Below are 21,837 nucleotides of genomic sequence, written 5' to 3' on the forward strand. Positions count from 1 at the left end.
TAAAAAGGCTAATGGGAAGTGGTGCTGTACTGTGTTAGTGTATCCACACATTTTGCCATCATGGCAGCTTTCTAAAATGGGAAGAAAATGTGGCTGTGCTTGATTTATCATCTTTCACGAATATACGTATTACAGCTGTACAGGCTCCAAGAATTAGGATCACAGAGCTTAAAAAGGCCAAGTTGGTTCCAATAGGAAAAAGGTTATTTGAAAACATTCACTTAAAGATGGCTTGTTTGGTTCCAAACATGTTTAAGACAGTTTTCCAGAACAGTCCTGCAGATTGCAACACAGACAGCGCTTCTCCAAAAACACAGATTTCCAAGAATACCATGATCAACAGGATAAACAAATTCCTTTCAGTAGCATCTTAAGAGACAAAGTTTGTTATTGGTATGAGCTTTCGTGTGCATGCACACTTCTTCAGATCAGCAGGGTCAGCCACTAAAGCCATAAAATGCATCAGCGTCTGAAACAGGCAGATTATTGTGGTCACTGGAAAAAGTTGTCAATCAGCTGGTGACACAGATCCCAAGCGACTAATTGATATTTCATGTAATGTATGGGGTCGCTCTGCAAATGTGCCCATCCCTCACAGAACGTCCCCAAAGGGGGCGGGCAATTTCTCTTTAAATGGCCCTCCATTGGGTGGCTGGCAACCTGAGCTCCCAGTCGCCCTGCGACGTGTGAAGTGAAGGGCAGAGCCGGGCAAAAGAGCTCGACACTCGCACGTTGGTTCGACCTGGTTCCCACAGTCCCCTTCCCGGCAGGAAAATGGCAGTGGCGACTGTGGCGGCGGCGTCGTTAACGGCGCCAGGAGACGGCGGCTGCTGCAGTCCGAGACTCGCCGCCTGGCTCAGCTCGTTGCTGCTGGCGGCGGCTCTCGGCATGTGTGAGTGGGTTTCCCGTGTCGGGGTCGGCGGGCATAAAAGGAAAGGAGGGGAGCCAAGGAGGGAGAAGGCAGGGCGGGAGAAAAGCCTTTCCTCTTCGCTGAGCCCCGCCGTCTCCGCCAGAACTCGGGCGGCGGGGGAAGCGGAGCGCGCGCGGGAGGCGAGTCGTCTGGGGCGTGTGAACGCGACGCTGCGGCGGAGCGGAGCGCTGTTTTCTCGGTGCTGTTGGGTGTTGGCGGGGGATTCCAGGTCTCCCGGAGCCCCCCTCGCAGCCCCTCCCTGGTCTCCCTCCGGTAAAAGGAAGAATGGGTGGGGGTGAGCTAACGTACGTGTCATGATGGTGGCGGGTGTACGTGTGAATCGCTTTGCAGAAGAGCCCAGGGCGGAACAGAGACCAAGGAAGAGCAGGTGACCTCTCTCTCTCTCCCTCTGCTACTCCGCCCTTTGGGTCTTTAGGTTGAGCTCTGCACAGATAATAATAAGGGTAAGTGCTGAGCCAGGCAAGAGGGGAAATTGACTTTTCCTACCCTGCTACATGACAGTTAACTAACACATCAACAAAGCCGAAATAAAGATAGGGAGATCTTCCATGATGTGTACTTAATTATATGCTAACACACAGAGAGAAGAACAGAATAAATGCTGAACTGTGGGTCGGTATCCCTGCACTTGATAGACTGTTGGGAGTGGGGTAGCTGGTGAAGGAAAATTAATACCCAACATCCCCACATGCCCTCCCTTCATATGCTTGGCCATTGTGGATGAAGTCGAATGCAGTACTTATTTCCCTGCTCTGCAAGTGTATTTGCTCCTGAAGGCTTTTGGAAAGTTGGTAGCATGAAGAAAATGTCTACTTGCTTAATGTCCCACCTGCCTTTCCATTTTAAAAGTCCATGAAATTTCTGTCAGAAAGTTTGAAGGAGACGTCTCATTTGTTCAACTCAGCTTTCACTGCCTTCTTAAAGGTGCAATCCGAACCCCACTTACATGGAAGTACCCCACTGAATTCAATAGGTCTTGGTTGTAAGTAGAGAAGGTTAGGATTGCAGTGTAAGGTGGTGATTTGCTCAGTTAAAAACCCCTCTTCTGCAAGCTTGTTTGCTCACAAAAGCCTTTGGAAAGTGCAGAGGAGGTTGTGGGGTGTGCATCTCCTCCAGTCCCACCCAGATACCTTCTGCAAGTTTGTTTGCGCACAGTGGGGAGGAAGTTGTGGTCATAGGTCTCTATCTTTGCTTTCTGCTTATCGGGTTTTAAAAAATGTTTTTGTTACGTTTTGCTGAGGGTTGTAATACTGCACATGCTCAGGGCATTTTTTTGTACTCCACAAAACCTTATGCCATAAATAAATTTGTTAGAAGATAGTGAAGAAACGAGACGAGAGCTGAGGATGCAAGTGTGCTGTGCGGAAAGAGCTGCCTCTACGAGCCCGCAGAGCCCTTTTATCAGCAATATGCAAAACATTCAGAGACATAAGAAACTTTGTGCCTCAGTACTTTTCCATCATGAACTGTCTACATGACCCAGGTGTTTCCTTGTTTATTCAGACAAAGCCCCTCCCCCCCCCGTTCTACCATGTCATGTGAAGTGAAGGACATGAGTTAGTAATGCAGGTGAGCTGTGCACAAGCACAAGCAAGTTGCCAGCTAGCTCTGCGGAGGCTCTTTTTATTAGCACAATATGCTTAACTAGTCAGATACATTTTGGAGTGTGCCCTTTACACATCTTCCAATCACGAGATTGGGGGGTGGTACAAAGTTATTTTGGCACCTGTTCCCACAGCGTCATTTTCCACTTGAACAATGTATGACAAAGGAGAAAAGGTCACAGACAGGGCACGGCAGACAACTGAGAAAGCCAAAGGTAAGATAGAGGGCATGATGTTCAGACAAATTCAGGCTGCAGTCATTTACATACTTATCGCTTCTTATTACTTCTATGTTATGTACACTAATCATGGCATGGATGCACACTAGAAATTGTGACAGCAAGGGCCCCTTCTGAACCAAGGGGCTATGTATTAGGGGCTATGTATTAATAAGACTACAGTGTTTACGTGTCCACTGTTTCTTTGGAAAGGAGGAGGATAGGGAGAGAACCAGGACAGGTGGAAGCCACACAAACGTTTATTCCATCAGTCTCCTCCTCTGGCAGCAGAGATTCCTTTGGTACCAAAGTGAGAAGTTTCCAGTTGGGACTAAATAAATAAATACATAATAAAAAGCATTTCCCCATTGCGATAAAGTTTTATTTCCTGTTTTGGTAGTGCGATGTTTCATCAATCCCTGCTGGTTTGTTTGCTTGCTAAAGACACCTGGTGTGGGTTGAGCTTGGTAAAGCTCCCAATTTGTATTCTTGTTCCCAACAAACAGCTGAACGGCTTTTTACAAGTTGTAAGTCTTGAGGTGTTTTTCTTTAATTCACAGGGAGCCCTGACAAACTGTGTAGCACACAGAAGCCTTCCCAAGGATTCTCTTTCTCTTTCCATTCAATAAACACGTTTAACTATTTAATTTTTTAATGCATTTTTGTGTTAAAACAGAGTTGGACTGTCAGGAATCTGGAATCCTTAGCATAGCCTATGAAGGACAGCATTGATAGTGCAGCATATGAAATAACCTTCTTTGCCCATTGTTATTACATGGTGCATCATGTGTATTCTGGTATTGAACCTGCCAGGATTTCGGTAGATGTGGTATGGAGTTGACCAGGTTTGTGTGAACTGGCTTTAGGGCTTGGATGGTGTTTAGCCAAAGGCAAAAGGCTTCTTTTTAAAGGATCCTTGAAGCAAAGACAGAGCACTAGTGGAAAAACGCTGAATTTTATTGAGCAAAATAGGACTTTACAAAGTTACAAAACCTTACCCAAATTCAAATAACAGTTCCTCCTTTGCCAAAGGATGGATAGGCAAACAATACACAAGAACTTTCTATGCATTCTTCAGTCATTGGAGGATGTTTTAACTTACCAGTCTTTTACTAGAACGGTTACTTAGATGAGCTGTTGTTAGTTGTCCTTGACCAACACTCAACAATTTGGTACGTTAAATATTCAGTGATCAAGTTCATAGGGTCTGCATTGCATTCAGGATGAAGTTTATACGGTGACCGATCTCACACACAGAAAAAATACTGGATGTTTCCAGAGCAAATGGACTAAGTGCGACTCAACGAATATTTGATGGGGCATTTATTCTGGGCTATAAGATTTCTAATGTAGCTCTTCATCTAGCTCTCTTGTGTAATGGTATCATTTCATCTCCATTGCTTACAATGGGTCCTGCATCCTGATTTTTGTGGTGTTTTTGACAGCCCAGGTTTCAGCTGTGGAAGTATACACACCAGCAGAACTCTCTGTGGAGAATGGGACAGAAACAAAGCTTCCATGCAGCTTTTCATCCTCAGAGGTGATCAGCAGTGCCGCTACTGTTACCTGGAGCTTTCAACCAGAGGGATCAACTACTTCTGTGTCGGTAAGAGATGATGATTGAAGTAAGATGAGAATTGAACAAGAGCCTGCAACAAAGCAGATTAAACATTTCCCTGCTATTTCATACCTTTCTGCTCCTGCTCACTTTTATCACTGGTAAGAGTACATATTTAGGCTGCCTGGGAATGCCAGTTTATCCTATTATGTTTGGTATCATGGATAGTCATCCTTCTGTGCTTGCTCCACAATACTTCAGTGGCAAAAGTCTTATTAAGGTGAGGGATTGTTTTGAACTAGTGACACATTTGTTAGCCACCTATGTATTCTGATTTTGTCTAGTGAGTTGATTTATTACCCACACTTCACCATAGGTTCCTATTTTGTTAGCAGGATATGTCAAGTTTAAAGGTCCAATAGTGATCCTGTAACAGCAGCTGGAAATTGGGGCAAGTGAGTCAGAGTAAGGTCTCACCCTGAGCAGTTGTAGCTACTCCCAGACCTTCCTTTGTGGGGAAAACTAGGATTTTAACACTGTATCCTGTTTTATGTTCCCGATTACAGTTCTTCTATTATTCCCATGGCAAATCATATCCTGGGAAGGATACACAATTTAAGGACAGAAGCAGCTGGGCGGGTGACCTTAACAAGAAAGATGCATCTATCAGTATATCCAACATGCAATTCCGGGACAATGGCACTTTCATCTGCGATGTCAGGAACCCTCCAGATATAGTTGTCACACCTAGTGAAATCTCAGTCAGAGTTGTGGAAAAAGGTACCGTCGTCTCTGGATACAGGAGTGCTAGTACTGATGGTTGATAGAATGCTTTTGTGAAATATTTGATTAAATCACTCTACAAAAACCCATCACTTACAGGAGTATTATTTTGGCTGTTCTTGCATAACTTGTATTTTATTCAGAGTGTTTCTGTGAAGAAATTGAACTGTTTTAAAAGAACTAAAAATCCTGTATGTAGTTATGTTTTGGAATTATGGCTTTAATTTGCTTCTTAGAGCCAGCATCAGCTGTCTGGTAAACAGTTTGAAAGGTGCTACAAATTTATAAGAAAAGTTTGGTTTATATTGTAGTCTGTTGATATGATTAAGTCAGCTACTGTATGCTTATTTTACGGTTCAAGTTGTTTGTGGATAGAGATGGAAGAGATAATGTAGCCCATGCATATAACTAAAGAGTGATTTGAAATTGACTCGATCTGGGTGGATTTCAAAATGACAAAAAGTTCAATAGGCCACTAAAAGAACTTTTAAACAAATGGCATTCACAGTTAGAGAATAAAGTGTTCTTAGCAGTTCAAAGAGATAGCAGTGGCTTGTTTCCACAGTTAGGCATGAGTGTGTGTGTGTGTGTGTGTGTGTGTGTGTATGTATATATATATATTTCTTAGATGTGCCAAGTTTGCTTTGGTTCTTCTGTGAATGCTGAGTCTTAGTATAGTTGTATACTTCAATATTTTGAAGTGCAGGCTTGCCAAGAGGCAACAGTTACTAGTTTATCATTATTGTGATTAAGAGCCCAGGGCGGAACAGAGACCAAGGAAGAGCAGGTGACCTCAGGAGAGCCAGTGTGGTGTAGTGGTTAAGAGCGGTAGTCTCGTAATCTGGGGAACCGGGTTCACGTCTCCGCTCCTCCACATGCAGCTGCTGGGTGACCTTGGGCCAGTCACACTTCTTTGAAGTCTCTCAGCCCCACTCACCTCACAGAGTGTTTGTTGTGGGGGAGGAAGGGAAAGGAGAATGTTAGCCGCTTTGAGACTCCTTAAAGGGAGTGAAAGGCGGGATATCAAATCCAAACTCTTCTTCTTCTTCTTCTTCTTCTTCTTCTTCTTCTTCTTCTTCTTCTTCTTCTCTCCTTCTGCTACTCCGCTCTTTGGGTCTTTAGGTTGAACTCTGCACAGATAATAAGCCAGGCTAAGCCAGGCAAGAGGGGAGATTGCTGCGTCCTTGAATCAATCTCTTTCCTCTCTGCTGGTACCGGATAAAACACCTTGTATGTCTGAAATTGGTGTTGCCATTGTTTGGTTTTGAGTTTCCTGCCTTCATTTGTAGTGCTGCTTGCTTAAGCAGACTGATGGATAGTTTACTTTCTGGCTGGGTAGTTGTTAGTAGTTATAGTTTGAGGCTGAGAAAGTAGCATTTTTTTAGCGTAATGTTTGTTTCTAAACTATGTTAATCTAGGAAAAGCTTTTCCCTAGACCTGTTGAGGTTTTTAGCTCCATTGAAATAACTGTTTGCTCCCTGTTTACCCCACCTTAATTGTTAGGGGAAGTCACTGCTGATTGGTGACAATTTACCCATAAGCATGGAAGTCAGCAACTGCTTCTTGCAAATTACAGTGATCTTTGTTGATGTGGAGCTGTTGGAAATCGCTCTCATGACCTAAAGTGCTCTGTGTTTCCATTTGCCATATTAGGCTAGTCTATTTCAGTATCTTCCAAAATTTTGCAATGCTAGCTCATCAGAGCATTAGGTAGTATTTACCACCATCCATCTTCTAACTTGTTATCATGCCATCTTATTGATGACATTGTTAGGAGCACATAGGCCAGGGAAAGGGAATTTGTGACTCTCTAGATATTGGTCTCCCATCAGCTTCAATAAACATAGCCAATGGTTAGGGATGATGTGAGTTGTAGTCCAACAGCTGAAGGAGTCCGACGCATGATTCTTTGTATACTGCTGACTGTATTGTATTGTTGAGCTCATATTAGCAGTAGTACATCCAGAAGGGAAGGATCTTTGCCTAAACTAATGAGATTGGTTTTTATTAAGAGTCTTCCTTTGGTAATGAATTTTCACAATTGGCTATTTTTAATTATTAGTGTATTTGACATAAGATTTTTCATCAAAAAGTTTTATAATCTATTTGCAAGACTCAGCACCATACATCAGTTGTGACTATGGAATGCTTGTAAGGTTTTTCCTGTTGGATTTCATTAGCATTCCATTAAGTAGAAGTAATTTCTCTGTTACATAAAATTATTCTGTATTTGATTATGTATTTGAATAAGGATGAATTTTTCTTTGACTCAGAAGGGTGTAAACATGTTAGATTAGGGTAATCTGCTCTTGAATCACTTCTATCCATACTAGGTCCGCCTCTGGTAGAAAAATGCAGATTTTGACAAGAATCACTAACTAATTATAAAATACAATTCATTGCAGTGAAACTGTTTTTTTCTTAGTTAAGCAGAATTTATATAAAATCTGGGCTCTTTTGGAGGACAGTGTTGGGGTATAAAGCTGATAAATAAAATAATTTTTCTACTGTTATTTTCCTCACAAAAAACCATTCAGACTGCTACTATATTATGCCAAGGGACAGACAATAAAAGAAAGGCAATTTAAAAAAGAAGTGTACAAAAATATCCTTGTTTTGTAAGTCATGTTAATTTTAGTAGTTTGCAAAATAGGTACTAGAAAACTTTTTCATTTGCTGCTGCCTTTCTTCACTTAGAATTTTGGTAAAGTCAGATCAAAATTTTCAGACTTAACCTCCCTTTAAAAAAAAGAACTTTAATTGTTTGAATGTATACTTGTTCAAGTGTTCGTGTGGCTCCTTGTTTGTGGTGGATAGGTTGGCATCCATCTGTCTCGGGAGTGAAGTCAAACTGTTGGCGATAAACCATAATTAAATTAGAAGGTGAGTTGCAAGCTCACTGGGGTATTGAGCTCATGATTTCCTGGATTGTAATTTTATTGTTAAGGACTCCAGCCCAGTTTTTATTTTTAAAACTTTGGTCACGATTTGGCAGGTCAGATACTCAAAATTGACCACATATTTTTAGAGAGCTATCACTGCAATGATTAGAATGTCACGTTAAGAGATCAGCATTTAAAGCCTGCTCAGTCGTGAAGTTTAATGAAGAAACTTGATTAGACACCATCTTTCAGCCCCGCTTATCTTACAGGTTGGTGGTCAGGATAAAATTATGTGGGGAGATGAACCTTTTATGATGCTCTTTGGAGAGGAAGAGTGCAATAATTTATTTATTTTATTTTTAAAAAATTAGTCTGCACTGTGTTCAGGAGGAACACAAAAGTAGAAATACTATTGGATGTCTCTGAAGGATCAGGTCCACAATTTAGGCATGCTTCTGGATCCAGCTCTGTCCCTGGAGGCTCAGGTAGTCTCAGTGGCTAAGAGAAGCTTTTTACCAGCTGTTCAACAGCTATGACCATTCCTTAACCAGGAAAGCCTTGCCACAGTAGCTCATGTGTTGGTTATTTCAAGACTCGGTTATTGCAATGCGCTGTTTGTGGGGCTTTCTTTGTGCCTGATCCGGAGTTTGCAGTAAGTGCAGGATGCTGCAGCGCAATTGCTGACAGGAGTGAGGCCTTGTCAGCATGTAACAGCTGTGCTCAGAGATCTGCACGGGCTGCGTGATACCAAGCCAGGTTCAAGGTGTTACTATTGGTAGTATATAAAGCCCATAACAACTTGGGACCAGTTTACTTACGAGATTGCTTTTCCCTAGATGTGCCCACTCAATCACTTCCATCAGTGGCTTGGGCACTACTACATGTGCTACAGAATCCCCATTCTGCATTTGTAAGAACCTGATCCTTTAGTGTGGCTGCACTTTCACTGTACTTCTTTTGGCACCTGCTAAAAACAGGCAAGCATACCCAGAAGCTTGGAAAGTTGTTGTGAATGTTCATCTGCGTTAGTATTTTAACTTGTGTACGTTTTAAAGTATGGCTAAACAGGTTTTTAATGAAATAAACAAATAAAATAAACATTTGAAGATAGAGTTTGCAGATAGAAGACATGCTGTAGCCCAAAGGTATAGCTAAAAGAGTGATTTGAAAGAGATATTAGATCATGGTGGGTCTCAGAATGACAAAAGTTCCTATGTAAGCCGTTAGCAGGTTGATTTAGTTTAGGGATAGTGGGATGCCTTCAGCCTCTTTTATTTTGCAGTACTCTAGTTGCTCCTTTGGGGATTGCTTGGCATGCACGTAACCCATACATAAGTTAAAATCTTTCTTCAAAGAGCAACCTTTGTTAGCCTTTTAGTAAACGTTTCATGTTGGTTCATAAAATGTTGTGGTCTCTCCTTGTCTGTCTTCTGCATTAGTAGTCCCGAGGCTGCAGCATGCTGAGGGGCAGGTTGAGCAACTGGCACGGCGATTGCAGGCACTGGAGCTCTCAGCAGGTGCAGCACAGCGCATGATGGAGGAACGAGTGACCAACCTCACCCACAGAATCGAAGCACTGGAGCAGGTCATGCAACATCGCCCCATGCAGCCGTGACACCCAATTCTTTTGTTTTGAGCCTTCCTTGGTTTTTGTAATGCTCCTCTCCCTTCCTGCCTTGCAAGTTCACCTGCTGTTTTTTATACTTCTGTGGTTTATTTTTTTTTATACTCCTGCTTGTGGTGGTCGGGTAGGATTGCTATGAGGAATTATGAAAAATGAATCAAGCCATTGTGTCAGTGGTGAAAGCATCGTTTTGACTGGGTTTGGGTCATTTGACATGATTTCTGATCAATCCAAGCCTCTGCACCTCTGCCCCATTTCTCTTGCCTGAAAGTCACGTAAACAGACCAGTTGCTTCACCAGGCACCCTGAGCCATAAAGGTAAGGAGGTAGCTTTGTTGTAGCTTTTGTTTGTTTTTGTTAATTTTAGGGCCAGGAAACAGAGTTTCACATGGAAGTGATAAAAATGCCTATCTTTCCTGTTTACTTCCTGTTTATCAGGTTTGCTAAATACATTCCTCCTTGATTCCTGTTTTATTTAGCCTAAACATGTATGCACGCTCAAATTAGTTATTTGTAGTTAAGAGGCTTCCTCTGATCTAACTTTGTTCCAACGTGGGGGTTTTTTTGAAATGCTCCGAGGAAATCTGATTGGTTCTTACAAATGCTGTGTAAAAGTTCTTTCGTTAATAAAACGGCCTAGACAAGGGAGTGGTTATTGCACTTCCTCCCAGAGTCTTGCTGGTCAAGCCTTGCGTCTATTGAATTAATCAGCGTCCAATCCTTCCTTTGCCTTCAGAACGCAACATGGCTTAGTGGTTTGCACAAATGGTGGCAGCAAGCCTGATGCCCCCCCCCCCACACCCTTAATACATTCCACCATGCTTGCTGTTGTTTTTCACCTGACGCCTTTTGAATTAATTTCCTTCTTTTTTAAGATTGTACTTTAATGCTGCGTAAAGCCATACTGTGGTGCGAAGCTTGAATCCATGGGTTTCTCTGTCATGCTTTTATCTTTGCTGTGTATCCACTGTAAGCATTTTGTTTAGAGGGAGTATTATTTGAATGTCAATTAGTATAGTATCATGTCGCTATGTTAGTATTACTTTAAGAAAGTGCCTTTTTGTCAATGTTCCAACAAAAAAACCAACTGTTGGCTTTTTGAGCATCTGCGAAAATAAACACAAGAATTTCTTTATAGCCAGTTTGTCTCATCCCTTCCTGGGTGTGAGAGGCCGTGGATGTGGCAGCAGAAAGCAGTGTCTTGCCAACTGCAAATTTAGGGGTGGGGAAGGGAATACCATTCAGACGTTATGCTGGGAAAAGAGGCCTCTCCTAGTTCTCCGTCCTATTAATAGTTGTACAGAAAGCTCCCTTCACAAGTCATAGTGCGTTATGAGAGATTAGCATGTACTGCAATGTGAAAGACACAACACTTCAAACAAAAGAGAAGATTGGACAGAAACAATGCAGAAATTATGTCTGGCATGCTTAAGTTGCTGACACCACATAATTAGGGCATTTTTTTTCACTGGAACTCACTGGAACTCAGTTCCGGCACCTCTCAGGTGGGTGCTATTGCCATTATAAGAGAAAAAGGGAGCCATTCATGGTGAGTTTCGGCATCCCTTTTTCTAGAAAAAGAGCACTGCACATAACTATAGATTTCAGAAAACAGTGTATGAGATGTTATGTTTATCTAGGAAAAGGTAAAAAGTAAATGACCCCTGGACAGCATTGCAATTGGTTGGGCATTTTTGAAATGTTCTCTTTATTCTATCCATCCATCTAGTTGTCAAAGTCATGTATAAACACACACACACACACACACACACACAATCTCAGTGGTTGCTTCATAACTAAGAAACAACCATCCTGCAGAGAAGGAGGTGCTGCAAAATTTTCATTTGCTTACTAGGATTAAAGTTGCCATGGGGGAATGAGCTTTTAGTACATTTTAGTTCAAGCATAGGCAAACTCCGGCCCTCCAGATGTTTGGGACTACAATTCCCATAATCCCTAGCTAACAGGACCAGTGGTCAGGGATGATGGGAAATGTAGTCCCAAACATTTGGAGGGCCAGAGTTTCCCTATGTCTGTTTTAGTTAGTTGCTATTTCAGCGAGGCAATATTATTTGTCTTCCATATTGCAACTCATCCCAATTCCTTCTCAACCCCATTGCTAAGTGTCCAGATAAATGAGATACTGGAGAACATTCTTAATTGCCTCAAGAGGTGTGTTTTATTTTCAGAACAAGTAGTTTGTCAAAGAGGCTAGAACGCAGCAGAACTGAAGTACAAGTAGCCAGCAGGATGAAATATTTCCGGAGCTTGCAGGCATATTCTCTTTCCCCAGAACTTTAACTACAATTGGCCTTTCTGCAGTGACTATATCTGGAGGGTTCTTAACATCACAGAAATAAGTGCCGTTGTCTGCTGGTTGCATATTTGCTATCTTGATGGATGCATCATTCTTAAACAGATTTCCAACCCAAATGCTTCGGCCACTGAATTGTGTATTCTTCCCATCATATGCCTTCCAATCTGAGTAATAGAAAAACTGTAATAACAGAAATAAACACATGTAACTTTGCATTTATACCTTTAATTTTCATCCTCCTTCATAACATTGAGTGGATATATTTCCAACACGCATGATTTCCAGTAGTTACAGAGAGCAGAACACTCAGATGTAGCCACCTGACACGCAAGCCTTTATTTTTGTCTGGGTTTGAAAGAGTGGCATTTTATGAGAGAAAGAGCAGGTTGCACTAAACCCATGGGTGACCAAGGCAGCTGGACGCTACTTCTGCTTTTTCTGGATATATTGAGAGGCATCTGGCTGAAAGGTTCAAGGTGTATCATCTCAGCATAACACTGGATGAAATTGCTTTGACCTCCAAGACTTCATCCTGCCTGGGGGTTGTTGGGATTAATTGTGGGTATGGTGTCATTCTTACTGCATAGTTTAATTCACAACAGGTCTTCCTGGCAAGGCAGCTGTGCAAGAAAGGGTATAAGCAGGTTCCCCTAGCCTCCCCTTTCCATTACAAATCCCATGGGGTTCAAAGGAGCTTACTCTCAGGTACTATGCACAGCCTAAGACAGTAGATTCAAGAAGAGATTTGGTTTTGACTGAAACATCTCTCATCTCAGACACATATACAAAGACATAAAGGTTTGCATTTATGCAGTAATTCCACATGCCCGGGAGGAGAAGAGCCAGCTCGGGTGCTACAAGTGGGATAGAAATCTTCCAATAACACCTTTAAAAAGAGAAAGGGGGGAAATGATGAGCAATCATCCCTAAGATTCTGCAGGAGGCTTAATTGAAAGGGAAAGGAGGCAAAGCAGAAACACAATTGGAATGGTGGGTGGGGGAAATTGGAGACTGAGATTGCACTCCTATGAATGCTTACCTGGGAGTAAGTCCCCTTGAATTTACATGGGATTGGGGTTGTTTATGGTTTGTGCTTTATGGGGCAAGATCAAATTCATTAAGAGGCTACAGAGACACAGTAAAGAATTGTGATAAATAAAGGAGAGAGCCCAAGAGAAGAGAGATTAATAATGATGATGATAATGTTATTTATTTATTTATTTATTTATTCCCCAGCCACTCTGGGCAGCTTCCAACAAAGTATTAAAATACAGTAGTCTGTTAAACATTAAAAGCTTCCCTAAAGAGGGCTGCGTTCAGATGTCTTCTAAAACATATGAAAGGCTGCACTTTATGATATCTGAGGACAGGCAAAATCATGGGCGTAGCCAGGATTTGTGCTGTGGGGACATGACACCCACCTGTCACCATCCTCTTGTCTGGCTCTGTTTAGTAGCAGATTTGCAATGAAATGTCTCAACAACAGTGGTTTTAAATTACTTTCTGAGCCCCCAAGGGCTCAGAAAAATCTGTCAAGATCTTTCTACCAATTTCTACTTTTAGTTAAGTTTTATTTATTTATTTATTTATTTATTTACTTGATTTAGGGGAGAGCAGCACTTCCCCTGCTCCCCCTCTGGCTGTGCCAATGGGCAAAATCTAGGACTTGTCCACACTAGAGAAAAATGTGGATTTCAACCTGCCTGTCTCTGTGCTCATGTAGGAGCTCCCAGTGTTGTCTTGGAACCTCCCCTGTTTTAATGTGGCATTTTTTTTTTATTATCCTTGGAAAGTCCTGAACAGCCAGGGTTAAAAAATGTCCACATTGAAAGGTCTGAGACAACACTGGGATACAGGTGGGGTGGTGGAGAGACAGGCAGGTTCTGGGTTGTGGACAAGCCCTTGGCAGGGCTGGCCTACCCATCCAGTGTGACCAAGGTGGTGCCCCATGTGCAGCCTGCCTGTCCCACCACTTCCACCACTGGTGGAGAAGTGGCACCAGCCTTGGTGCCTATTTCCAGAGAAATCTCACGAGATCTTGCAAGATTTCACCGGAACTTGCCATTGCTGCTGTCCCTTCCTGCTGGTGGTATTTCGCCTCAAGCAGTGAAAAGGGGTACGCCTCCCCTGTCCCTACTGAGTGCTATCATTCCACGACATACAATTAATTTCTACAACACATTCATACAATTGACAAAGGGTGGTGGTAGTTTCAAAACATGTAACCCACTTGCACCACAAATGCTTGTGCAGAAATTTTCTCTTACAGTTATGGGACGACTGTTTGATCCCAGTGCTTGATAGCTCCAGCTGACAGATGTAGCAGCACTAATCATAATTGATGTTCTGAACCAGCATGAAAGCCTCGCAATTTTCCCAGACTCCACATGGATTTCTGTTGGTGAAGATACTGCAACTGCTGTCTTCTCGGGTGCTGCAGAGCAAGATGTCATCCTGGCCCCTTTAAAAGCAATAAAATAAGACTGTAGAGCCAGACAAAGCTGTGCAGAGTAATGAGGTCTCCAGCCTCTTGACATATGACACTCTGGGAGATTAGTGAGTATAAAAAACATGGCAGCATATATGTTAAACAGATTTGTCCTCTCCACACCGTATTCCAACTTACTGTACATGTAGACTTTTCTGTCTAGTACACTTAAACTGCAATATTATCTCCTCTGAAATGGCATCTCAGACATCAGACAGGGAAATCCCATGTTGGAACTTTCCTCTCTAGAGCGACTAGCTCCTCTGATGTCCCGGCCCAATCAACAGTGGATCAAACTTTGGGACTTTATAAGAACTGCTAAGCTGTACTCCTCAGAGCTTCACTGCTCCAACTGAAGAGACACTTAAGGAAAAGGGGTAAGTTAGGTATGAGGCCGAAGATGGTTCTCAGTACCATCTTGGCAATTCCTAGGTCCTTGACTTGATCTACAAGTACAAATACAGTATCACTGGGGTGCAAAGCCACCAAATGCATCTAAAAAAGTAATTCTGGGGTCATTCACCTTGCCGTGCTCCAGGAATAACTTAGAAGATAGCACTACAAGTAAAAACAGAAAACCAGAAGGCTGAAGTAACCAGTTCCCAATATTTTACTTTTTACAAAAAGAGGTGTAGACTGAAATCCAAAGCAGTTTCTCTGAAGTAGGTCCTGTTAGAAACAATGGACCCCGCACCCCTGGTTAGGATCTAAAGCTTCCGAGAGGGTACTAAGGCCGCAACGTCAACACCACACAACCAAGTGTGAGATCCCTCCGTAGCATTAGTTAATCTTCCTCTCTTTGCCACTGCTCATAAAGCCGCCTTCTTCCCAGCGTAATTCCTCATCCAGTGATTTCCCCTTCCAAGCAACCCCTCGTACTAAGGTTTCCCGCAATCCATCCTCTGCTCCCCCCGTCGAAGCCACCCCTCTTTTCCCACCCAAAGCGACTTTTACACCCCGCCAGGGACCCCAGGAAAGGGGGTGGGGCCAGGCCACGTGTCCTCCCCGCCCGGGAGCCGCTTGCCCCGCCCTCTCGCCATTCCCGCGCCCCCCAGCGGAGACGGAGAAGAGCTGCAGCCCTCACCGTGGCCCAGAGCCAAAGCTAGCGCCAGGCAGAGCGCGGGCGCGCCGCCGGGGAAAGAGCGCTTTCGCTTTCCCGGGCCGCCGGTTGCTGCGGCCGTGGAGGCGGCAGCCATCCTTCTGCCTCCGGACACCCTCTCCGCCCCATTGTTGCGCCCCCGCCCACCTCACAGCCATTGCTGGGGGGGGGGGAGGCAAAGCGACGCCGTCGAGTCCGGCTGGCGCGAAAGTCAAAGTGCCCAAAGCACGAGGCCCTTTGCTGCCCTCGAATCGTGCGCGCAGTTGTGGGCGCTGAAACTCCGAAAGGTGGGTCATAAAAATGACCCAGACGCAGAGAAGAATGCCTCTTAATCACTAGTACACTAGCTAGGGGAAAAAGAGGATCTTTCGCTTGGTAGGGAAATCCTTCGGGGAAGATCTTGATGACTTGCTGTTATTTCATTGCTTTTGTGTGTGTTTTAAAACACACTGATATTACTTCAAAGCTGCCTCCTGCCATGATGTAAATAATCATAATATAGGAATAGAGTCGAGGAATTAGATGACTGCTTAAGCAGTCTTTGGTTTGCTTGAGTATTCTTCATGCTTTATATGTTAACAATGTACCAGAAAAACTGCGTGGTACATGAGAGCCACTGAATACCTGTTAAGAAGACAGTCGTTTAAAATGCTCTGAAAAGTTTGAACACTGCACCCCAGAGACTGAAAACAATAATGCAATGTTTATGTTTATATTCTTCAAGAATCTGATAGGCAGTTGCGATCCTGACACTTGGTTGGTGTTTTGATTGGACCAAGGGTTCAATCCCTCACAATTCTATAGGAAACAATACCACCCGATACATGTGGTCCATACTGTCAAGTCATCATTCCCAGGTTGTGCAGAGTACAGTGGTACCTCAGGTTACAGACGCTTCAGGTTACAGACTCCACTAACCCAGAAATTCTACCTCAGGTTAACAACTTTGCTTCAGGATGAGAACAGAAATTGCTCGGCGGCAGTGGAAGGCCCCATTAGCTAAAGTGGTACCTCAGGTTAAGAATAGTTTCAGGTTAAGAACGGACCTCCAGAATGAATTAAGTTCTTAACCTGAGGTACCACTGTATTATAAAGCTTGTCAATGTGTAAGGCAGTGAGGCCACGCTGGAAAAAAACATCTACAGATACCATATATGCTGCCGAAGAGCAGAAGTTGGTCGTGCGTAATCAAGTGACAGCGGTTGAAGATTGGCCTACAGACCAGCTTCTAGTCTCCAGATTATCTCTTCCATCATTCTACCTCAACCTACATTTTTATATTTGGGTTTCAAAGTCAATCACATGCAATGTGGTCTTAAGATCTTGACTCACAAGCATGAAGTTACTATGGAAACCTCCATATTTTATTTTCAGTACTGGCAGGAAATGTAAGTTTCAGTGAAATGACAACTTTTAGAGAAGCCTGGAATTCTAGCCACCACCACGCCCCCTTTTGACACTGATATATTTGTTCTCTCGTTTCTATATAAGTACTTAGGGAGATTTGGGATATTGATATTGATAGTCCTAGGCACAAGAGATGGCAGTTCAATGGAGAATGAGAAAACGACACAGAGCTGAATCTGCAGAAGTGTCTTAAGATGCTGGCTGCTTTCCTCCCACGAGATCTGATGTGGGAGCAGTGGATTTCTCCTGTTGGTCAGAGTGTTTTAGTTGTGCCTCTACCTATGTTCACCCTGTATATACATAGAATAAATGCAACCATTACAAATTACCAGTAAGGCCAGTGACTTGCTGCATAAGCATATCAAACCTGGGTAAGCACTGTGCCCCTATAACTTCTCACTAGGAGAAATGTGGTGAGTTTAGTAAAATATATTTTGGGTCTGCTGCAGTCCAACCATGAAGAGACACTTTGAGGTGCAATGGACTAGCTTCTCCAGGTTGTTTTGCCTCTTTCACAGCCTGCTCCAGAGAATGCCTTTCAGATGTTGTGCTGGGAGAATAGACTTCTCCTAGTCCTCTGTCCTATTAATAGCTGTACAGAGAGTACTCCTATCATAGGTCACAGTGTGTTATTTGAGATTAACATGCACTGCAAAGTGATAGACACAACACTCCAACCCATAAAGAGAAGTTTAGACAAAACAAAGAATTGTGTCCTGAATGCTTATATTACTGATACCACATAACTGTTGCACCCCACCCCCAGTATCCAAGGGTGCGAGATTCCAGGAGTTCCAGACGCTTACCCAGGGTTCCTGTTTCCTTTTGGAAACGAGGCACAGTGGGGACTGTGGTATCTTTATGATATATGGTTTATTTACACATATATACAGCCTGAGCCTACGATGAAGGAGCTTATAGTATTCACATCCTAAGAGGGTCTTGTTTCTCCCATACCCACAGCCTTGAATCCAAACAAAAATCAAACATTTCTCTTAAATGTAGCTCTGACTCTCTCCCACTTTCAGTTCTCACCTTTGTATTTCTCTGTATGGTATTTTTCTACCATATAGGTTTTTGGGGGGGGGGGCACAAATTTACCATCTCACACTGATCCACTTGCTTTTGTTTCTCCTAATGGCTTTTGTTTCCCTAGCATTACTTACACTTCAACACTTGCTGGATCCAGAGGTTAGAAGGGTCTCTGCATTCTGCCTACTTCCCCGCCCCAAAGTCATAATATAACTGTGCAGCTGAGAAGACAGTGTGTTAAAACTCCCTTCTCAAAGAGGTTTGTCTGACAACTTCAGACGTTTTGGCAAATGCTGAAGATGTACCTCTTTGCCCAGGCCTTTGACACCTCAAATATATATTTTCAAGACTTACCCTATCTTTTGTGATGGTATTTTTTTGTAATTCTGAATCTTTAAATAGTTTTTAGTGTTGTATTTTAAATTGTTGTAACCCACCCCAGGACCTTAGAATAAAGGGTAGGCAATTAATTAAAGTAGTAGTAATAATAATAAATTGGAGAACACTCCTAATAATCTTAAGAAGTGTACTTTATTTTCAGAACAAATAGCTTTGAAAAGATGCTAGAATGCAGCAGAATTGAAGGACAAGTAGCCAAAATGATACTCCATTAAGTGAAATGTTTCCAGAGGCTGTCGTTGCCGTTGCCGTTGCCGTTGTGGTACTTGCAGGGGTTGGTGCTGCTCTTCCAGGGCCCAATATTTTCTCTATCTCCAAAACTCTAACTTCAACTTGCTCTGGCTCAGTGACAATGTCTGGTGGGTTCTTAACATCACAGAAGTAAGTGCCATTGTCCATAGGTTGCATGTTTTCTACCTTGATGGATGCATCCTTTCTATAAAAATCTCCATCCCAGGTACTTCGACCATTGAATTGTGTATTCTTTCCATTATATTCCCTCCCATTTGAGTAATAGAAAAACTGTAAGCATAAAAACAAACACAATCACTTTGTTAATAGCTGCTTTGAGCTGAACATAGCTGTTGGAGAAGCAGGATACAAATTTCAAATCAAACCATGATTAACTTTGCATGAACATTTAACTTTTCTTCCTGCTTTAGTAACATTGAGTGGATGTTTCCAACACCTCGGGGACTGATTACACAAAACTTGGATTCTAAGCTTGATCTTCAGAGGATTCACAAAGGGTAACACCCAGATGCAGCCAGCCAAACCACCAAACTTTATTCTTGTTACATTTCGGAAGCCTCTCTTACTTTTTGCCGAATCCTAGGCATCTTCAATCTGAAGTACCGTAAGTCTCACTAAGTTCAATGGAGCTCAGGCTGTGTACACTTTACTACTTACTCTGGCTCCAGCATGCTGCCACTACAGTCATTTGAAGCCAAGTAACAACAACAACAACTTTTTTATTTATACCCCGCCCATCTGGCTGGGTTTCCCCAGCCACTCTGGGCGGCTCCCAACAGAACACTAAAAAGAGAATAAAACATCAAACATTAAGAACCCCCCTAAACATGACATTGCCACAGTCCATAGGCCTCCCATAACTTCTGGTGATATACTCCTGTCTGGTGTGCCTTCCTTCAACCCAGTTTTCATCCAATAAGAATATGGAAACCATGGTTAAGCTATGTATATTTCAGGCAGCTGTTGCACATGTGCAGATGATAGATTTAGTGAATTGGAGCTTGCACCCTCTGTTGTGAACAGCAACATTTAAAAGTGATTTGAAATGCAGGGGGGTGAGGGTGATGACCTTACTTCATTTCAAGCTGTTAATGTGCACATAGCCCTACTCTCAAGTATGTATACATAAACAAACACCATTAGTTGTGCTGCTGGATAAGTGTTAAATGGTTATTGTATTTGTTTAAAAAAACAATACAAAATTTATGTACTGTTCTTAACCTAAAGCACCACTTTAGCTAATGGGGCCTCCTGCTACTGCCATGCCGCCAGAGCATGATTTCTGTTCTCATCCTGAAGCAAAGTTCTTAATCCAAGGTACTATTTCTGGGTTAGCGGAGTCTGTAACCTGAAGCGTATGTAACCTGAAGCATATGTAACCCGAGGTACCACTGTAATCCACTTTCACCACAAATTCTTATGCAAAACGAGGCTCTCCTCAGACATTAACTCTTACTGGTATGGGACGAGCCTTTGATCCCTCTGGTTGAAAGCTCCAGGTAACAGATGTTGCACTGGTGATTTCCTCTGATGACCTGAATGTGCATGGAAGCTTTGCATCTGCCCCAATCCCCACAATGAGTTCTGTTGGTGAGGAACCTTCTTCATCAGTTGTGCTATCGACTGTTGAAGAACAAGATGCCATCCGCGTCCCTTTGTAAGCAACAAAATTACAGTTTTTAAATATGCAGAGCAAGACAAAACTGCATAAATATTTGCTTTTATATATGGATATGTCGTCTGTTATGAAAGCATCTCAAGCTGATTACTAAAGGTAACAGACATCACAACTCTCTTGGTTCCACAGACACAAAACACCTGCATTCCTGTTTTCATTATATTTTTAGTTTCTAATTTTGATTTTATTTGGTACTCTGTTGTCATTTTATATTGAAATTTGGCACATTTCCTGAAATGTGGGATAAAAGCTTGACCAATGAATAAAACTGAATGTTGAGAAGATATTTCTGAAGATATTTGAGTTACAAGTGCGTATACAATCTCAATGAGGAACTGGGGTGCAAAACCGCAAACTGCTCCCAAAATAAAAAAAGAATAAAAAATTCTGGGATTATTCATTTTACTGTGTTCCATGAGTTACTTAAAATAAAGCACCAAAAGTAAAAACAGAAAACCAGGAGGTTGAAGCGACACCTCCCAGTTTCCAATATTTTACTTTTTAGGGGGGAAAGGCGTAGACTAGAGAATTTTTCAATAATGCTGCAATCCAAAGCATGGACATAGCCAGGATTTTTGGGGGGGGCAGGCTTTTGTTGGGGGGGGGGCAGAACCTCAGATTTGTATTGATTTAGGGCGGGGGGAGGCAGCTGCCCTCCCCTTGGCTATGCCCATGATCCGAAGCACATTTAATCCCATTGAATACAATGGATTCTGTAAGGACTGCAGGTTTCCTTTGCATGTTTTCAGCACGTGTGCAAGGCACCCTTGCAAACCGAGGAGATTGTCGAGGGTGTATGGTACTGAGACACGCGCAACCAAAGAGGGGTCACAACGTGCCAGCCCTCCAAACTGATATTTCGTGTCTTCCTTCATCCTGAACTGCCGCTCATAAATAGTGATCTTTTTTCAGTGATCTTGCATCTATGGACCGGCCAACCACTCCCCCTTTTTCAAAGCCGTAACCCCAGCAAAGGGGGCGCGGCTAGGCTCGTTCCCTTCCCGCCCGCCCCCACCCGCATAGACGGAGAATACCAGGAGAGCTCACAATGGCCCAGAGCGAAAGCCACCGCCAACCATAGTGCGGGATCGCGGGCGGCAAACTTCTTGCGCTTCCCCGGAGCGCCGCCTGCTGCCGCCGCGGACAGGGCGCCCATCTTTCTGCCTCTGCCCACATTTTCTCGCCCATTGTGACGCCCACTCCCACCTCACAGCCATTGTTGCGGGCCGTGAGGGGCAGGAGGCTGGGAAAGAACGCGGCCCAGTCCAGGGGAGCCGCTGTCAGGGCGAAGCAGCCTCCGGGGAAGGGCTTCGAAATGCTCCCAGGCTCCAGCCGGAGCGTAAACAGAGAGCACTTAGGAAAAGCGCCTTGCCGCAGCTGCAACCCCATTATGCACACTTTCCTGCCTTAGAGGGTTTTTGCGAAGATAGAAGGAGAGAAGAACTATTTAGACAGTCTTGAGCATCTCGGAGGAAAGGTGGATTGTAAATGCAATAAATAAATAAAAATGGGTAAAAACAACAAATGTCCATAAGCCAAATTCAAGGTGTTAGCACACACCACGG

At 43.2% G+C, this 21,837-nt stretch overlaps 3 protein-coding genes across 6 annotated transcripts; 1 reads left to right on the forward strand and 2 right to left on the reverse strand.

Moving 5' to 3' along the window:
- The first annotated feature begins 615 nt into the window (after positions 1 to 615).
- On the forward strand, positions 616 to 10,737 carry LOC310677004 (myelin protein zero-like protein 1). 2 transcript variants are annotated; one of them, XM_083439307.1, is made up of 4 exons: positions 616 to 892; positions 4,199 to 4,359; positions 4,878 to 5,091; positions 9,416 to 10,737. In XM_083439307.1, the coding sequence occupies exons 1-4, from the start codon at positions 775 to 777 to the stop codon at positions 9,589 to 9,591; spliced, it is 669 nt and encodes a 222-aa protein (XP_083295433.1). In that variant the 5' UTR covers positions 616 to 774; the 3' UTR covers positions 9,592 to 10,737. The 2 variants fall into 2 exon arrangements, with proteins under 2 accessions (XP_083295433.1, XP_083295434.1); XM_083439308.1 differs by having other exon boundaries at positions 9,419 to 10,737.
- A 1,016-nt stretch (positions 10,738 to 11,753) lies between these two features.
- Positions 11,754 to 15,648, reverse strand: LOC310677006 (myelin protein zero-like protein 1). Of its 2 annotated transcripts, XR_014510825.1 has the most exons (4): positions 15,490 to 15,648; positions 14,185 to 14,378; positions 12,617 to 12,803; positions 11,754 to 12,097 (listed from the first exon to the last, which is right to left on the reverse strand). XR_014510825.1 is itself a non-coding variant. In XM_083439310.1 (3 exons), the coding sequence occupies exons 1-3, from the start codon at positions 15,599 to 15,601 to the stop codon at positions 11,786 to 11,788; spliced, it is 618 nt and encodes a 205-aa protein (XP_083295436.1). In that variant the 5' UTR covers positions 15,602 to 15,636; the 3' UTR covers positions 11,754 to 11,785. The 2 variants fall into 2 exon arrangements, 1 of the variants encoding a protein (XP_083295436.1); XM_083439310.1 differs by lacking the exon at positions 12,617 to 12,803 and having other exon boundaries at positions 15,490 to 15,636.
- Positions 15,649 to 18,455: 2,807 nt separating this feature from the next.
- On the reverse strand, positions 18,456 to 21,475 carry LOC310676999 (myelin protein zero-like protein 1). Of its 2 annotated transcripts, none has more exons than XM_083439299.1 (3): positions 21,307 to 21,475; positions 20,051 to 20,247; positions 18,456 to 18,864 (listed from the first exon to the last, which is right to left on the reverse strand). In XM_083439299.1, exons 1-3 carry the CDS (start codon positions 21,458 to 21,460, stop codon positions 18,481 to 18,483), a joined length of 735 nt encoding a protein of 244 aa, XP_083295425.1. In that variant the 5' UTR covers positions 21,461 to 21,475; the 3' UTR covers positions 18,456 to 18,480. The 2 variants fall into 2 exon arrangements, with proteins under 2 accessions (XP_083295425.1, XP_083295426.1); XM_083439300.1 differs by having other exon boundaries at positions 21,320 to 21,469.
- Between the last annotated feature and the right edge of the window lie 362 nt (positions 21,476 to 21,837).

Source organism: Podarcis tiliguerta (assembly GCF_965153285.1).
Source record: "Podarcis tiliguerta genome assembly, chromosome: 4".
In the NCBI taxonomy this organism is placed as follows: Eukaryota; Metazoa; Chordata; class Lepidosauria; order Squamata; family Lacertidae; genus Podarcis; species Podarcis tiliguerta.

Bases quoted from the DNA above. Each gene is read 5' to 3' on its own strand.
- LOC310676999 (XM_083439299.1), bottom strand. From the start codon at position 21,460: ATGGGCGAGAAAATGTGGGCAGAGGCAGAAAGATGGGCGCCCTGTCCG. The intron at 20,248-21,306 runs GTATTCTCCGTC...TTGCTTACAAAG, and splicing joins GGCCATTGTGAGCTCTCCTG to GGACGCGGATGGCATCTTGT. The intron at 18,865-20,050 runs GTAAGAGTTAAT...TTATGCTTACAG, and splicing joins CAAAGGCTCGTCCCATACCA to TTTTTCTATTACTCAAATGG.
- LOC310677006 (XM_083439310.1), bottom strand. From the start codon at position 15,601: ATGGCTGCCGCCTCCACGGCCGCAGCAACCGGCGGCCCGGGAAAGCGA. The intron at 14,379-15,489 runs GTGAGGGCTGCA...TTGCTTTTAAAG, and splicing joins AGCTTTGGCTCTGGGCCACG to GGGCCAGGATGACATCTTGC. The intron at 12,098-14,184 runs GTAAGAGAAAAT...CTGTTATTACAG, and splicing joins CAAACAGTCGTCCCATAACT to TTTTTCTATTACTCAGATTG.
- LOC310677004 (XM_083439307.1), top strand. From the start codon at position 775: ATGGCAGTGGCGACTGTGGCGGCGGCGTCGTTAACGGCGCCAGGAGAC. The intron at 893-4,198 runs GTGAGTGGGTTT...TGTTTTTGACAG, and splicing joins GGCGGCGGCTCTCGGCATGT to CCCAGGTTTCAGCTGTGGAA. The intron at 5,092-9,415 runs GTACCGTCGTCT...CTTCTGCATTAG, and splicing joins AGTCAGAGTTGTGGAAAAAG to TAGTCCCGAGGCTGCAGCAT.